The following is a 16,307-nucleotide window of genomic DNA, read 5'->3' as shown; positions in this document are numbered from 1 at the left end:
TGATGCCTACATGTAAAGTGTGCAGTGAGCCCTCCGCCTTGGGCAGAATAATACCTAAGCGCGAAATGGGAGATTTAGCGTTGACGAGTCTCAAGACTATATTTATGGAAATTTTTCAAATGTCAGCAAACTTATCACTCCCTAATATGTATGTTAAGATTGTTTACTTTAATGGTTTCTAGCGATGATTGGGTCTATCAGCTCCATTGAATTACGGAACCGGGAGCGATACCCGGATGAGGACGATTTGGCTAAAAAGCCTGATGCATTTCGTTTGATAACACTAATTCGAGGTCGTTGGAACGACAAGATCCTCTGCACACTTAATGTTTATTATCGAAATCAAGGCAAATACCCTTCATACAAAGCCCTATCTTACGTTTGGGGGCGTGGGCGACGCGACCCACCCAAAATTCTAGTAAATGGCTTTGCAGTTAAAGTGACGAATAATCTGGAGATGGCCTTGAGACATTTACGAGAAGAAGATGATGACATTGTTCTGTGGGTTGACGCATTGGTGACTATTCCCTCAGCTTTTCAATAGAACATGGCAGTATTTATTAACTGGTGCTTAGTGCATTAACCAAAACAGCACTGCGGAGAGATCATCGCAGGTATCTCAGATGCGCAGCATCTATAGTATGGCCAGTCAAGTCATTATATTTCTCGGCGATGGGTCAGATTATAGCACTGCCAAGCCGCGCTCTGGAAAACCTCCGCGCCCTCGTCAGAAATTCGGACTCAAAGACGCAAACGTTTCGTTCGCACGCCAAATCATCGACATTTGGAAGACATCAGCCCTAAAGGAGCCAGTTCAAGCCTCGGAAATGTTTGCTTTCTTGACTATAATTGTTGAATTCTCAGACTCTACGACCCTATTCAAACTCCTAGCAGATATTCCAAAGGCCCATTTAGCTGCGCTTTTTGAAGCAATGAGGTGTACACTGCTTCTTCCTTGGTGGGATCGAATATGGGTTGTTCAAGAGGCAGTTGTCGCCAAAAATCTCACTGTTAGATACAGTAATGTTGAAGTATCCTGGGAATTCTTGGTCGAAGTTGCAAAAGCCCCTTCTCGCTGGGGCACCTCATCCGTGAGAGATCCTAGCCCTATCCCGGCCGATGACTTGAAAGTCTTCAAGCTTTTCTCTCGTGTTTCTGATTTGAATCGATTTCGCAACGATTGGAAATATTTACATGAAGTAGATCTCCTATCGCTTCTCCGATATTTTGGCCACCGAAAGGCTTCTGATAATCGAGATAGAGTCTATGCACTCTTGGGTCTGTGCAACAACGGAACTACTATTCGACCCGACTACCAATTGAATGACACAGAAGTGTATATTGCGCCGGTTCTAGAAAATATAAAATTAACCAAGTCTCTCTCTATTCTATGCGGAGATCAAAGTCGCAAAGGAAGCCAAAATTTGCCATCTTGGGTTCCAGACTGGAGCTCGGTACAAGATGAAAATGATCGCCAGCGAGCTACTCTTTACAGTCTTTATAATGCTTGTGCAGTCACGCCAATGCTACTTAATTACCGAGAGCGAAAGCAAGAGTTACTCGAATTTTTTCATTCCTTTAAGAATGCCGATGACAAAGATCATTTTTTACTCCAGGAATGTATATATTTATATCCATCACCAGAGATTCAGGAAATATGCTCAGTTTTATCCAAACGCAAAATTCTAAACGATCACCAACGCACATTTCTATCCTTCCAGAGCAATGACAACGAATATTTGCCAACCCATAGCTTCATCAATTACCGTGGCAACTCTCTGGTGGCAAGCGGAATGAAGATCGGCACAGTAACCGGTATCACAGAACCGCTATATACGCATACCGATATGAATACGGCTGCGAAAGTGATTAAAGGATGGGGAGAAACGAAGGCGTCGGCCCGCGAGGAACGACATGAAGAATTTCTGCATACTATCATGTCTGGGGTCAAGAAAACATCAGACGGACTCCTAAAACGACTTGAACCCGGAGATACGCCAGCTTTGAAATCCTGGTACCGTGAAAACATAGAACAGAGATCGTTAGGCGAAGATCAACACCAAGCAACCGAGTCTCATGATACCAAAGCTGACCCATTCATGGAAGTTTTGGGAATGTCTGCAACGAAACGAACTTGTTTTTTCGTTAGTGAAGTTGATGACTCCTTTCTTGACTGTCAAAAATCGATCGACACGCAGAGAGCATTCCTCGCCAGGTATAAGAAGTTGCTGAAAAGCCATAATGTCGGCAATACGATCGAGAAGTCGATATATGAGAATTTCGAGCAATTAAAGAAAAGAATGGATATCAATTTAAAAGCACCTATTCACTCCTCTAGGATGGGAATTCAGCACAGACGTCTTCTCGATAAACATAAGGCAATCCACCAAGAAATCAAACTCAACTCAAACATAAGAGAGTCTCTCAGGTTATACGGAGAACTTCTGGATAAATATGAAAGCCTCCTCTACGAACGTGCGGAACTCTTTAGCCATGGCCATCTAGGCTTAGGCCCATTGTCAATGAAGGAAGGCGACGAGATATATGTTCTTCCAGGTAGCCGTACACCCTTCGTTTTACGACCAACCACTACTAAAAAATATCAACTGATCGGCGATTGCTTTGTGCATGGTGCAATGGATGGAGAATTTGGTCACATTGGCAGCATTATTGTCGATTATCTTGACTGCTTAAATCATCCATCCAAGGACCCAAGGGAGCATTGTTTTATACCGCCACGTACATCAGGTAGAGAAGTAGGCACAAGGAAAATAGTCACTCTAGAAATAGTATAGATTTAATTGTCATTTACATTATAGAAGTTGGGAATTGAAAGGAAATACATCAAGGGCCGGGTAGCTATATGTAACAGAAGACTCATCCATTCCCCCATAGTCAAAATTAATCAGGAGCATATTAGAATACATAATTAGTTAGAATGACACTGGTAATGATTGTTATTTATGGAGGCACTTATTTTGGCTCGTCTCGTTAAAAAGTCTCTGAGCTGGTTTCATGCTTTACAGGTAAAATGATTGATACAACTTCATTGATAAGGAGTTTGGATGACATGCGCCACGTAACACCCGGTACAAATGTTTGACGATTACGCCACTCTGCTAAAGCTTGATTCAAATTCTTTTGCCTGAATGTCGCAAGGTACATGTAAACTACACATCAATCACTACCAATTTCTACATATGTAGGTACTTTTCTCCAAGCCAAATATCTATGCTGTGCCAATGCGTCGCTATTGCTTTGATAGCCAGCTACCTGTACTCATAAGGCTGTAATCTGTGCGGACCTCGCTATTCTGAAGAATCATCCTGACCGACAGCATTAAACTCTGAAACGTTAGTCGGATCGGCCACAGCACCATCTGCACAATCCACGACAAAGAACTGCTACCGCCATGTCCTCCAGGTATGCCAGTCCAAGTGCCAAATACTATGAGTCCAATAACCCCCACGATGAATAGCACGGCCGTCAGTCGCATAATAGACATCAACAAAGACAAAACATGACCCCAAAAAACAAGAGATCCATTTCTGGTGAGGCTCTGCAGCGGAACTACGCGATTATCTTCCCAGTCTGCAAGAGTCCCGCTGTATGTAACCACATGTGGCTGCATAACTTCGTACGTCTCTGTGCCAGTGAAAAAACCATCGCTCCCACGCGCATGTCGAGTGATTTTTGGCGCCGTTGAAATCATCACGCGCGTCCGTCTACGAATCTGATCATCTTGAGCTTTGTTATGGCCATTTGAAGCCATATTCTTTTCCTCTCCAATACAGAGATAGCTGAACTGGTATGCCTCGCCGGGCTGAACCCATTCGAAAGCGGTAATCTTGGGAGACAGACGGATCGCGACATTGAGCCATCCCGCGAGAGAAACAATGTCGTGTAGTGTCTGATATGAAGACTGGGACGGTGTCTCTGCTCCGATAGCTGAGTAAATTGGCGAGAGCATAGCCAGAATCTGCGCAGTCATTTTGTCTACTCTTTTCCAGAATAGTGGCGGAACGCCGCCTGTTGCTTCAAGATAGACTCTGTTGGTTTTTGCCCGAAGATCCGTCCGTTGGAAGCCTAGAAAGTTTTGATGCATGCTATTAGCTAATCTGTATAGAATATCTCATGAGAAGATGCTATAGAGCACCCATACCTTCGATATTGACCATGAAACTGTCTTCCATCCGCAGCATTTCTGCATGCTCTGATCCAGCCCCAAACAGTAGATCGGAAAACACATGTTTATCTAGCACCATCATCACCACGCCCGACAAAAGGGCGCAGCGATATGGTCGCGATCTCAACAGCTTCTCCCACCCTCCATCTGCACCCGGCCGAGCAATCATGCCTGCATAGCTCAGAAATTCCTTGGAATGTCGCTTCGTCCAGAGTGACTTCTTTGTGTTGGCTGCTTTTTTGCCGACGCCACTTTTGATGAACTTGTTGATTTCGGAATATAGCAATGAGAAGCCTTCTTCGACACCTTTGTCTGGTATTTCTGCCTGGAGCTCAGAGAATGGGAGCTCACGCTGGCTTGGGCGAGTAGTTTTGCGTTGGCGAGGCATCTTTGCTAACAACTCAATATGCAGTCTCCAGCACTGCAGCTAGTCCGTGTTATGCCTTCTTTTCAGGCTCAACTCAAATTAAAGATGTTAGAACGACAAGAATTCCTAGTTGAAGAGCTTTTGCGATTCGGTGAAGAGAGTAAAGTTTGGTCTCATATCTGTCAGACTAGCGGTCAGGTCCTGCATCTTATCCTACATATGTACGCTTATATCCAGGGTCTCTTCGGAGCCTCCTGCAAATAGTAACGTCTTTCACAACAAGACTCTTTCATTTGATGGAAACGTGGCCGATTGTTCTACGTACAGACATGCTTCATTCTCCCATTGTCATGAAGAGGGGCGTTCAACGTCGGGCAACTTTTTGAATGAAAGGCTCGTGTAGTGATGAAAGCCAGCCTTAGATACAGCAAAGGAGACGAACGCAAAGATGGATAAAGAGAGTCTTTGGGACTATTTTCAGCCTCTGTATGATGAGAACAAGCGCGTTTTATTTTAATGAACCATCAATCGGCCTTGAACAATTTATGTATGCTACCACTAATGCTGCTAGACTGAAAATAGCCGCCTACGCTTTCATAGCCTCAACTCCTACGAGACCCACACATACCGTCATAATTGATTTCAATCATTGTAATTTATGAAACGGAGGACAAAAAGAGAAAATTGGTATTGCCTGGTATACAGAGAAAATGGGGAAATTTTTTAAGCTTTTGTAGATTAGAAATGCTCTTTCCAGAAGCGAAACTCGACCTCGCGAGCTGTGGCGGCTTTACAAGCAGTCTTGATATCACGAGCTGTAAAGATTGTATGTTAGCAAGCTTGTACCATTTTTGAGAAATAAATTGTGGAAAATAGTAAATCTTACCTGCAACAGAAGGACCACAGAAGTAAACACCAACCGTCGTCTTCATGCTTCCTTCCAGACCACCAAGGTACGTTCTGTCAAGAATACCATCACGCATAGTTTTGAAAAGACGAGCAAAGTTAGGTCGGCCGAATTGTGTCCGCGACTTGAGCTCAGTAAGAGGATCCATCTCAGCACCCACGCTGTTCAGAACAATATTCTGGGTAGTGTCCATGTCCAGTTTTTGAGTGAGGTAGGTGTGGATCTTGAGGAACTCAAGGCCAGAGCTTCCAGGAACGCGAGCTGCCTCGTTGGACTGCTCTTCGAGGGAAGAGAGCAGGGTCTGGAACCACTCAAAGGAACCGGTATCCTTGCAAACCCAGATGAACTCCACACGACGAAGACGAGTGGGAGGGTTGGGAGAGTTTCGGAGATGCCAGATGTTCTTCAGGATGGAAGCCCAGGGAGTGACACCAATACCAGTACCGATAAGAACAGCGATTTCGTTTTCAAAGACATCTTCAGCCGGAGCTCCATAAGGTCCATCGATTCGAAGAGCAGGCATCTGCTGGCCATTTTGCAAAGCGACCTCGTACATGCCCATAGGATCGACGCCGTCGTAGAACTTGGCCTGAGCAGCACCAGCACCAAGGGCATCTCCCAGCTGACCGGTGAAGTCACCAACCTGTCGTACGTGGACGGAGACATAGGGGTCGAATGGGCATGAAGTGATGGTAAAGGGGTGCCACTGGTACTTTGAAATGGAAGGCACCTGGAGGAAGAGCCACTGGCCAGCCTTGTACTTGAAGGAAGGCTTGTTGAACTGGATCTCGACAACGTCATACGGGTGTCGGATAACACGAGTGATCTTGGTCTCCCGGCGAGCGCGAACTTCACGGTACAGACGCTCAAGCAGGTAGAAACCTCCAGTCCAGAGCTCCCATCGCCATCCGAGATAACCGATACAGTGCGACCAGTATTGCTCTCCCTCAAAAGGCGAGAATGCATTGACAGAGTCGCGGACGAAGCAGCCAACGGTGTGGGTATAGAGAGCCAGGAAGAAAGGAATGAACAGGTGGTGGGTGTACCAGAAGGTCTCGAAGGATTGTTGACGGATACGGGCATGAGCAGTGGTGTACATGAGCATCATGCAGAAGAGCATCACATGGCCAGTAATACCACCAGGCTGAGCGTAGTGGATCTGCAGAGCGGTAACCGGACGGATCTGTCTCTTCTCGACGTTGTAGAAGTTGACATAGTGAGCTGAGGTGTGGAGGATGCTGAAAAAGAGCAGCGCGTAGGCAATTTGGCGGTGCATCCACAAGTTCTCATCAAGCGGGAGGAAACGAATCTTAGGTCGGATCCAGCGCATAATGGTTCGGCAGACGGGAAGCAAGATCAGCATGCAGTCGACGCTGAGGACCAAACCGGCACCTCGAGAGATCCATACGGAGAATTTGAGCGTGTTCAGACCCGCTAATCTGATATCAGCGGCTTGTTTCCACCTGATACGTTTGTTAGCATTAATAAAAAAAGACATTTGCTGCGACGAAGCAGGAATATGGAGTGATCAAGGAGTAAGGCTCACCATCCATAAGCAAAAATTCCCCAGTGGAAAGTCCAAAACAGAAAATGATAGAATAGCTTCTGGGTAGTGAACTGCTTGCGAATCAGCTCGCCATATGAGAGCTGGCCAGCCATTTTGGACGTTGGTTCTGAATTTCCTCCTCTAAACGATTGACGAGTTTTTGAGATTAAAGAGTCGACCTGCGACAATACTGAAAATTATGATAGGACGCCTCGGGATTTAACCCAGTGCAGGCAGTTTTCCAACTCTGATATTATCCTTGTTTCGTGTTTCCAAACCCAGGTCCCAAATATCGTTAACGCGATTGGAATAAGAGAAAGAAATCCGAATCGGAGGTGATTATAAGTGAAAAGAGTGACCTGAGCCAGCAGTTGACAGAAGGGAAAGCCCAAGAGGACGTCCGAAGAAGAGAAAGAAAATACAACGAAAATAAAATAAAAACAATGGCTGCTTTTTTGGCCCGCCTAACGACAGCTGGAGGAAACAAGAGGGAAGAGAAGAAGCCAAGAACACGGGAGTCGCGGTAAGATAAAGAGAGCTCCTGGGCTGGGCTTGAAACACGGACAGGCTGGAGATGGCCGGCGGAGATGGACTGGCAGGGCCCAAAATTCCTTTGACTTCGGATCTGGACGTTCCCTGTAGCATGAAACAGCAGACCCCTGTCGGTGCGAAGCGAACCGCCGCCAAATGGCACGATGAGGTCTTGCGGCTGCTGGCTTGAGCCTCTGGGTTGGATCTTTGGCGGCAGCTGTGGGCTGACTAGTCCTTGTGTGGCCTGCACAGCTCGCGGCGAGCAGAAACAATGAAGACGAAAACCGCAAGCCGGGTCCAAGATCACGGCGCAGACGTGAGACTCTCGTGGAGCGAATTGTGCGACGGCGAACGTGAGAGCCGGCGGAGGGGACGCTGGTAGCGGCGTTTCGGGCGCTGGCTCAGGGGGGCTTTCGGGGGGGTCTCTTGGGGCGTGTGCGTTTGAGAGTGCGCTGAAGCTCTTCTGCACTTTTGGGGACGTGCTCCTTGACGGCAGAATCCAGAGATGAAGTTGGATGAAGATCGATTGCAAATGCATGCAGAGATTTGGACCGACCTGCGGCGTATAAGTCGCCTGCAGGTCGCATTGCCGCATCGCTCTGTTTTTTGTATTTTTTGCACCCAAAAATAGCTGCCAGCAGTCACATCGAAGCCGCCGGCCCTCCTCTGTCCTCCCTCCTCTTCGAGGCTCTGGGCGCGCTGTGACTGGCCTGCTGGAGTTAGTCCGGCAGCCGCTTGGCGATGCCAGTCCTGATGCGGCAACGGTCCCCTGGGCTCGGCGCTTAAAACTTCAGTGGCTGGCCAACAAGAGTCTAGAGTTGCATCCCATGGTGATGGGCTGCGGGGTCTGCCGCTACGCAGAGGCCTTCCACAATGCCAAGTGAAATATCACTGCGACGCAGGGTTTGCTCTCTCTGTTGATTTAAAACCAGGCATCTCGTGATGTCAGCTTGGAAAACGGATGATTTGGCTATTGAAATCGAACGATGCCGTCACTGCTATAACAGAGATGCCCTTTTAATGGAACCATCCAGAGGAACTTTGGAGCGCTTAGCTTAGTTGACACTCCGTGATTTTGAACTCCCCCCCCCCCCCCCTTCTAAATCTACACTGAATACTACATGTATCTACAGTACCTGTATGCTACGGAGTACACTACCTACTGCTAGCACCTTACAGCTACCAATTTCAATGGGCATTTAATAAAAAGTGCCGCTACCGGCTATCTGGTTGCGTGCCGTGTTGACTTCTCCTGGCGCCAATCTCTCCTTTCCCCATGCCGTTGGTCGATGATTGTCTCGGCATCCTCCATCAGGTAATGTATAAGATTGTCTACCATCTACATTTGATAGGCTTTGATCGATTCTGGTTAGCACTACTCCGTACTATTCGAACCTTCTTTCCTTTCTTCATTTTTCCCTTTTTCTCTCCTTATTCTTCGCTTTGGATTGGACGGAGGCTCGGGGACGGATACAAGAGATAGCTGTGGATGCTCAACTGAAACGAGTAACAACCTAAAACATTAGTCTCTTAATAGAGGGACGCCCTGCACCTTTGCGTGCAAGCATACTGGCACTACTGTCCTATTATGGAGAGGGCCAATTTGGATAGCATTTGACCGCCTGCTTAGACGAGAAGCCAGTCCCACGCCGAGAATTGGGGCCTCTCCTTAGATTTTAGCGCAGCTCCTGCGGCCCCTCCCATCCGAGGCCATGAAACGCTTGGGATGGTTCCTAGCCAGTTGGGCCAGCATTGGCAAAGCGGCCGCTTGCAGTGGCAGACGTAACTCCGTATACAGGTCGCATTCGATACTTTGACAGGAAACATTCATGCGATGATGAAAGAATCGTACGATTTTTTCTGAAAGCCCTCCAGTTCTCCCACGTGGCGGGATCCAGTAGGTTTTGCTATAAAACGGTGCCTCTCGCATGCCCAAAATCGTTCTTTTCTTCTGTTTTGCGTTTTGTCGGCTCTTCCCATTTCCATGCTACGAATATGCTCGATGCCACGACCTCGCACTCGCCGTCGCAAGCCGAATACGAAGTACGACGTGCCGACGATACTTGTAGTAGCGTGTAAGAGAAGGGCAGAACAGGAGTCGCTACGCCAGTATCCCGAGCTCGTGCGGCAGAACGCAAAACATAGTCCAGGGATGCTCGTCGCTCATTAGCTACATTGGACACGATTAGCCACTCGGCTGGACCAAAAGAAAAGAAAAGGGACCGTGAGAGGAGTTGGCGACAGGATGATCATTCAGCACGCGTTTTGAACACTGCGAATACTAGAGGCCCCCGAAAACCGGTCAAGTCCTCTGAAGGATCCAACGCATCTTTGTGGCACCATCCCTTTCTGCCTTTTGAGACTCAGTCATTCGGAGCTGCTCATCGCCATCGGTAGTCTAATACCCGCTATTTTCGCAAAAGGCCCACAACACCTGCTGCGAGCAGTTCTTACGACCAGAGCTATCAAATATTGGTCCCGTCGCTCAGCGCTTGCGACCGACTTGCGCGCGCTGCAAGTGCCTTCATATTGGAGACGCTGTGGAAGTGCTTCCTCATATTCCAGGCATGCCCACTGCACAGCTACCCGTAGGAGTGTGACCGGCCTCACCTGATGCTCTTTTCGGCATTTGTTGAATGCTTGGTGCCGTACAGAAGCTTGGCTTTCAAGCACTGCATGAATTTAATGACGTTCCCGCCAAAGTCTTGCGTAGAGTAAATACCAATTGTGCCTATTTGTGCGTCTTGGCATTGACCACTGGGCATTAAGGTTAACGTAATTGCGGCAGCATTGCCAAGCCTCTTGTGTGGGGAGTGGCCACACTGCCGAATAGATGACGTAGCGGTGATATTCTTATGCTCCATGTCGATCGCAGACTGGATGACAGCACGACGCATGAAAACTGACATCCTGCGAGATTGAAAAAGGGCTGCTTTGTTTTGTTTGACAGATAATTGTTTAACCAATTTCAATGCGTATGCATGCTTCTTTGCTGCCAAAACTCTTGTCCGTCTCCCAGTCCATGCCTACGTGAATGCGTGCACGTAGAGCTCCAGAATGGCTGGCAAAGAAGATTTGGAGCATGCCCATCGCTACGAAGCTCCGTATAGCGAAAGGCACCCGATCCCGACCATTTCCAAATATCGAGAAGAAAAGGAAGCCAGGCAGCAAGATGCGCTGAAGAGCGATACTGATGCTGTCGACGGCCGCGCTTCCCAGGTCGGAGACGATTGGACCCAAGATGGCGAAACAACCGATTCTCAATCCGAATCCGAAGTAGAAGCAGTGGTAGAAGAACCAAACGCGGAGGCCCCGATCGAAGACACCTCGCAGGTTGATCCCGCCGCATTCAATCCACGGAAGCTGAAAAAGGATTCCAAGAAAGAAAGGGCTGAGCGTGAAGTCACCGATCCGGTTACTCACCTTCCAGTCAAAATACATGACTTCACAGATAATGCTCTGAAGGAACTGGACATAAACGAGGACCCGTTTGAACAGACAAAAAGAACGGCTTCTGGAGTCGATGAAAAGAACAAGTCCGACTCCGAACTGCGGACGGAGCAAGACAGCTCGCAAAAGAAGCACCATGCTCTGATGAACCAATTCCCACCGCCCGACCTCGATTTCCTACGTCAAGAAATTGTCAGTGCAAGCAATCGTGGGTTTCTGGCCTCACTCGCCGGCGCATGCAGTATTCTGGCTATCGTTTGCGTACTCCGCGAAGCAATACCTGTAGATATGCGTCAGGCGGTGGGTTGGGCAGCCACTACTCAAAGATTGCTGCTATGGTCCTCTCTGGTCGGTACTGGGGCTGGAGCATTTGGCGCTCTTATTTTCGGCGTGAGAGAATGGACCGCCAAGAAGGTCGACAACGCCATCCAAGACGAGGTTTGGCGGTCGCAGCGCCGGCAAATGGAGAAGGAGACGAAGAAGTACGAGCGAGAAACTACTCTGTGGCTTAATTCTTTGCTTAGTTCCGTGTGGCCGCTTATCAATCCCGACCTATTCACTAGCCTAGCAGATACATTGGAAGATGTGATGCAAGCTTCTCTGCCAAAGATGATACGAATGGTGAGTGTGGATGACATAGGCCAGGGCAGCGAATCGCTGCGCATTCTCGGTATCAGATGGTTACCTACTGGAGCAGCTGCTCAAGCTGTAACAGAGGACGGCAAAATCATCTCAAATAAAGACAGAGACAGCCGCAGCAACACAGGCCTGGAGGAAACTGAAGAGAATGACAGCCAGAGTGATCAATTAGTCTTTAGAGGTATGGAAGCCGAGGAAGGCGATTTCATCAACTTGGAAGTTGCCTTCGCATATAGGACGCGATCCACCAGCAAATCCTTCAAAGAGAGGACCAAAGACATGCACCTTTACTTGGCTTTCTACCTTCCCGGAAACCTAAAGATTCCCGTTTGGGTTGATCTGCATGGAGCTGTTGGCACCATGAGACTGCGACTACAGCTCACACCGGATCCTCCATTCTTTGACCTCTGCACTTTGACACTACTCGGCCAGCCCAAAGTGAATCTGAGCTGCGTGCCTCTGAGTAAACATGGCCTGAATATCATGGACGTACCATTCATCAGCAACTTCGTGCAGTCGGCTGTTGACGCCGCAATGGCGCAGTATGTAGCGCCCAAGAGTCTCACGTTGAGCCTCAAGGACATGCTCGCAGGAGACGATTTCAAGAAGGATACATATGCAAAGGGTGTTCTCATGATACATATCAAGCGCGGCTACGACTTCAAAATGGGAGATTCGGGCATACCGCTTCTCAAGGACTCCAGCTCAGATCCCTACGTATCTGTCGGGTGGGCAAAGTTTGGCAAAGTCCTCTGGAGCACACGCGTTCTGCTCTCTGAAATGGAACCATATTGGCACGAGACTTGCTTTGTACTGGTCACCCCCGAAGAGTTAAATATCAATGAAAGACTGCGGGTACAGCTTTGGGATTCTGATCGGTTCACAGCAGATGACGATCTCGGGCGGATTGAAGTCGATCTTAAGGAGCTTATGCAAAGGGAAGAGTCGAGCGGACGCATGTGGGATCGTACAGATGGCTTCAGAGCGCTAAGATCTGGTGATGATATGCCGGGAAAGCTCGAGTGGAGTATTGGGTACTTCTCTAAAGCAAGGATCCAAGAATGCCAATTCAACCAGCAGACTCATGATCCGGAAGTGAGAACAATGGAGCAGCTAAAAGAAAAAGTCAGCGAGAGATGCGAGCGGAAGCTTCGAGAGGCCATGTTGAAACGTGCGTCCAATCGTGATGAGAGTGAGCTGCAGCAGCAAAAAATGCAGGAGCTCAAGGCAGAACAAGACGCGATGATCATTTCGGCACCACCACCAGATGGATACCCAAGTGGCATCTTTAGCCTGCAGATTCACAACATTACCGGCCTCGAAGTCCAGAAGCTTAGCAAAAATCTAAAGGATAAAGATGGGAGTGCGAGTGACGAAGAGACCGGCGAGGGCCTGCCAAGCGCCTACTGCACTGTCATCGTCAACCATAATAAAACTTACAAAACGCGTACCAAGCCCCAGAATTCAAAACCATTCTTCAACGCAAGCTGCGAGCGCTTTATTCGAGACTGGAGGTCTTGCGAAGTATATGTCTCTGTTAGAGACGCGAGGCTGCACGAAGACCATCCGTTATTGGGAATTGTCCACCTGCGTTTAAGCGAAGTATTTGAAAAACGCTCGCAAAGAAATGGATTCTGGCCCTTATCTGGAGGCATTGGATACGGAAAGATCAGACTGTCCATGGTATGGCGCAGCGTCCAGCTTCAAGCTCCGCGCAACCTGATCGGATGGCAATACGGTACAGTGAACGTTCAGCCAGTAGCAACAAGTTCAGATTGCCCTCCAGATTTGCAATACGCAAAACTCAAGTTGAAAACGGACATTGGCGGTGCGAAAATGTATTCTCGTGGGTCCGATGAGGCGATGTGGGCTGCAAGCAAAGACCGACCTCTGAACCTCGCGGTCCAAAAACGACATAGCAGCTGCTTGTCTATTGCCTTCAAAGACAAGAAAAAAGTGATTGGAGATAAGGTTACCGCGTTCAGTGTGTGCTGGTTGAAGGACATCCCGGACGGAGAAGAGATAACTCTCGAACTGCCAATCTGGAAAGGCGATATTAAAAGAGCTACAGCGTGCTGCTTGGACCAATGTGGAGAACAAGTCGGCACTCTTAAGCTGAAGGTCACATTTTGGCCGGGGATGGTGGGTTTGACTTTTTACGTACCCTACAGCACTACGAAATAATGCTAACTTTTTCCCTCTCTAGGGCGCTGCACATTCTGAATGGGCTAATAATAATGAGCATACACGAGATGTTGTTGAGGTAATCGACGCCGCAAGGGACAGCCTGAGAGATGACGAGCTGGAAAGAGAAGCAGGAATTGTGGATGAGGAAATTTCGAGTAATAGCGATAGCTCCGATGAGCATGAGTATATACCAGATGGTAGCGCAGAGCATAAACAAGGCCCGCTAGACCAGATACGAGATTATAAACGGAGAGATAAAGCCCTACACAGACAGCATCGTGGGCTTATGCAATGGAAGGTAAGAGGCGGATTGCAAAGAGAGAGCAGCATGACATTAAGCTAACCGCTAACGCAGGTGCCTCGGACAGCTAAATGGGTGAAACATAAGGTGGACAAGGCGGAAAATAGCGTCACTAGCCTGCTTAATCACCGTAGCAAAGAGGCTGGGATTGAAACTGAGGTATAAACGTCGGCCTCCAGAAAGAGGTGGATATCATGTAGTATTCAGAACGATCATGGTCTATGATATAATGACAGTGGCTAATCTAGCGATAATGACAACTTTGATGAACTACACCTCCAAAAGAACCCCATTCAAACGAAAGAAAAGACTGTGTGAAGAAAGACGCAAGTGGAATCATGATGATAAAGACCCGGCCCCTGCATTTCTAGTCGTAGTGTTTATGATGTAACGGATTTTTCTCATAGTGTTAAAACAGTTGACCTTTATCCAGTTAGTCATCTCTCGTAGACGAGTCCCCGAGCAAGTCGGCTTCTGAGGCTTCGTTGGGTGGTGAAGGAGTGGCGTTGTTCTTACGGTTCCGCTTCGATCGCACCTCAACGGCCACTGGCTGTGGGGTAGATCCATCGTCTTCAGGATCATCGCGGTAGCGTTCAGGATCGTCCACGTCCAGATAAGTGGAGGGAGCTAGCAAGGGAGCATCACTGCGGTGCCACGGATATCTTAGACCCAAGTTCAAACTCTTAATACTCTGGAGCCAGGGGATCTCAGGCAGCGAAGAAGGCCGTAGGTGGTGTTCGCAGTTTGGACAATCTGGAGGAAGGATTTGCCAGGCAACCCACTGTAAGTAGCCGTGAATAGCGAGCCCTTGGTAGACGGCCCGAGTCGCAGCAAGGAGGTGGCAGAAGCTGCACGGCGCACATAAGCATCTACTCCTTCTGGGCGGCGTGGGGAGACTCACAAGCTTGTCAGGATAGGCAGAGTCGCATAGGCAGCCAGCATACTAAGCGAAGCTGAGCGGCCGTGGTGGGTCCATGTAAAGACGAGGACGATCATCAAAGCTGCAGCAAGTATGATGTCGTGGAGAAACACAACGATGGGATGCATCAAGAAAGCGCGGAGGGAAAAGGCGCCATGCTGCGCAGACCCAACAGACTCGACGTCGGCATCCCGGCTGTGGCTTCTAGCAGTGCGTAGCAGCGCGATCGAAGTAGCAACAGAAAAGGCCTGCGGAATCAGACCAACAGCCGGAACAGGCTTATGCGACAAGACGCCGTGGGCGATGCACAGCGCGAAGGACGGGACGAAAGACGCGATAGCGAGAATGCGCAGCGGACGGGCAGCTGCGTCAGTGACTGATTCCTCCATGACAGGCGGCAGCGGTGAAGAGACGACGGGCTGCAGGTGAATCGAGATGCGAGGCTTGGCCGGGTTTATAAGGAGGACGGTGAGATCTCAGACAGCGGCTTCAGCTGTTTACCTTTTGTTTGTGGCTTGCGCCGTCAGGAGGAGCTCAGCTAATAGCGGAGAAGTTGGCAGCGGAAAGAACCGCCCCCTCTCTAAACCCCCCACGTCTACGTCTTGGGCTGACAAAGTCAGTTAGTGCGTGACCAATGGCGGGTTCTTGTGCCTGAACGACAGTAGCTGATTAGGAGAGTGGGGTGGCACAGAGGCAAGCTTGATTCAACGACATGGCATTGATGTTGATGGCGCAGCAGGAGAACAATGCAAACTGACTGGATATTTACCGGTTATAGAGCGATGTTTGCATAAACTATCATAGATTTAGAGCTGCTATAAGTGAGTAATTGTATTTCAGTTTATTTTTATTATTACCTAGGTATTTCTTTTTTCCCCCAAATGTGGTGGACTTGGGTGAGTTGACAGTTGTTGCAGAGCATAAAACACCAAGCGCAGTGGGCGGCTGAGATATCCCATCGCCATTCAGCCATTCATCGCCATTGACCTCCGCATACGAATTGGCGTCGCCCGGCAGTTGATTGTTTTTAATCTGATGTTGCCAAGTGAAAATCAGTGTTTAGATTTGTCAACTGGCAGCGTAGTGAGGAAAAAGTGAGAGCCATAGCCGTTTCAACTGTCACGACCTGCCAGCTGGCGAACAGTCACGCACACCATAACTGGGGAAAAAGTGAAAAATAACGCTCTCAATTGGCCAGAAACAACTGTAAGTCATGTGCCTGCGAATGTTTGGAAGAAATAAACAAAAGTCCTGCGCCCCCCCTCCGACTTTTT

The 16,307-nt window shown here is 48.5% G+C and overlaps 4 protein-coding genes across 4 annotated transcripts; 2 read left to right on the top strand and 2 right to left on the bottom strand.

The window, feature by feature from the left end:
* The first annotated feature begins 38 nt into the window (after nucleotides 1–38).
* TrAFT101_005836 (uncharacterized protein) lies at nucleotides 39–3,001 on the top strand. Its single transcript, XM_024900147.2, has 2 exons — nucleotides 39–517; nucleotides 576–3,001. Exons 1-2 carry the CDS (start codon nucleotides 185–187, stop codon nucleotides 2,793–2,795), a joined length of 2,553 nt encoding a protein of 850 aa, XP_024760342.2. The 5' UTR covers nucleotides 39–184; the 3' UTR covers nucleotides 2,796–3,001.
* A 2,023-nt stretch (nucleotides 3,002–5,024) lies between these two features.
* Nucleotides 5,025–8,086, bottom strand: TrAFT101_005835 (uncharacterized protein). Its single transcript, XM_024903923.2, has 3 exons — nucleotides 7,007–8,086; nucleotides 5,440–6,923; nucleotides 5,025–5,368 (listed from the first exon to the last, which is right to left on the bottom strand). Exons 1-3 carry the CDS (start codon nucleotides 7,117–7,119, stop codon nucleotides 5,292–5,294), a joined length of 1,674 nt encoding a protein of 557 aa, XP_024760340.1. The 5' UTR covers nucleotides 7,120–8,086; the 3' UTR covers nucleotides 5,025–5,291.
* Nucleotides 8,087–10,367: 2,281 nt separating this feature from the next.
* TrAFT101_005834 (uncharacterized protein) lies at nucleotides 10,368–14,654 on the top strand. Its single transcript, XM_024910625.2, has 3 exons — nucleotides 10,368–13,768; nucleotides 13,833–14,111; nucleotides 14,169–14,654. The coding sequence occupies exons 1-3, from the start codon at nucleotides 10,595–10,597 to the stop codon at nucleotides 14,277–14,279; spliced, it is 3,564 nt and encodes a 1,187-aa protein (XP_024760339.2). The 5' UTR covers nucleotides 10,368–10,594; the 3' UTR covers nucleotides 14,280–14,654.
* Nucleotides 14,256–15,564, bottom strand: TrAFT101_005833 (uncharacterized protein). The gene is made up of 3 exons (XM_066127595.1): nucleotides 15,016–15,564; nucleotides 14,631–14,962; nucleotides 14,256–14,537 (listed from the first exon to the last, which is right to left on the bottom strand). Exons 1-3 carry the CDS (start codon nucleotides 15,420–15,422, stop codon nucleotides 14,524–14,526), a joined length of 753 nt encoding a protein of 250 aa, XP_065983707.1. The 5' UTR covers nucleotides 15,423–15,564; the 3' UTR covers nucleotides 14,256–14,523.
* Between the last annotated feature and the right edge of the window lie 743 nt (nucleotides 15,565–16,307).

The sequence above is a fragment of the Trichoderma asperellum genome, chromosome 3, assembly GCF_020647865.1.
Source record: "Trichoderma asperellum chromosome 3, complete sequence".
Classification (NCBI taxonomy): domain Eukaryota; kingdom Fungi; phylum Ascomycota; class Sordariomycetes; order Hypocreales; family Hypocreaceae; genus Trichoderma; species Trichoderma asperellum.
Note: the sequence above shows the minus strand (reverse complement) of the source record. Positions and strands in the feature narration are given on the sequence as shown.

What these genes read in the sequence shown, in the direction of transcription:
- TrAFT101_005834 (XM_024910625.2), top strand. Translation starts at nt 10,595, where the DNA reads ATGGCTGGCAAAGAAGATTTGGAGCATGCCCATCGCTACGAAGCTCCG. An exon ending in TCACATTTTGGCCGGGGATG is followed by an intron (nt 13,769 to 13,832) that starts GTGGGTTTGACT and finishes TTCCCTCTCTAG; the next exon opens with GGCGCTGCACATTCTGAATG. An exon ending in GTGGGCTTATGCAATGGAAG is followed by an intron (nt 14,112 to 14,168) that starts GTAAGAGGCGGA and finishes CCGCTAACGCAG; the next exon opens with GTGCCTCGGACAGCTAAATG.
- TrAFT101_005836 (XM_024900147.2), top strand. Translation starts at nt 185, where the DNA reads ATGATTGGGTCTATCAGCTCCATTGAATTACGGAACCGGGAGCGATAC. An exon ending in TTCTGTGGGTTGACGCATTG is followed by an intron (nt 518 to 575) that starts GTGACTATTCCC and finishes ACTGGTGCTTAG; the next exon opens with TGCATTAACCAAAACAGCAC.
- TrAFT101_005835 (XM_024903923.2), bottom strand. Translation starts at nt 7,119, where the DNA reads ATGGCTGGCCAGCTCTCATATGGCGAGCTGATTCGCAAGCAGTTCACT. An exon ending in GGAATTTTTGCTTATGGATG is followed by an intron (nt 6,924 to 7,006) that starts GTGAGCCTTACT and finishes CAAACGTATCAG; the next exon opens with GTGGAAACAAGCCGCTGATA. An exon ending in CTGTGGTCCTTCTGTTGCAG is followed by an intron (nt 5,369 to 5,439) that starts GTAAGATTTACT and finishes CAATCTTTACAG; the next exon opens with CTCGTGATATCAAGACTGCT.
- TrAFT101_005833 (XM_066127595.1), bottom strand. Translation starts at nt 15,422, where the DNA reads ATGGAGGAATCAGTCACTGACGCAGCTGCCCGTCCGCTGCGCATTCTC. An exon ending in CTGCCTATCCTGACAAGCTT is followed by an intron (nt 14,963 to 15,015) that starts GTGAGTCTCCCC and finishes TGCGCCGTGCAG; the next exon opens with CTTCTGCCACCTCCTTGCTG.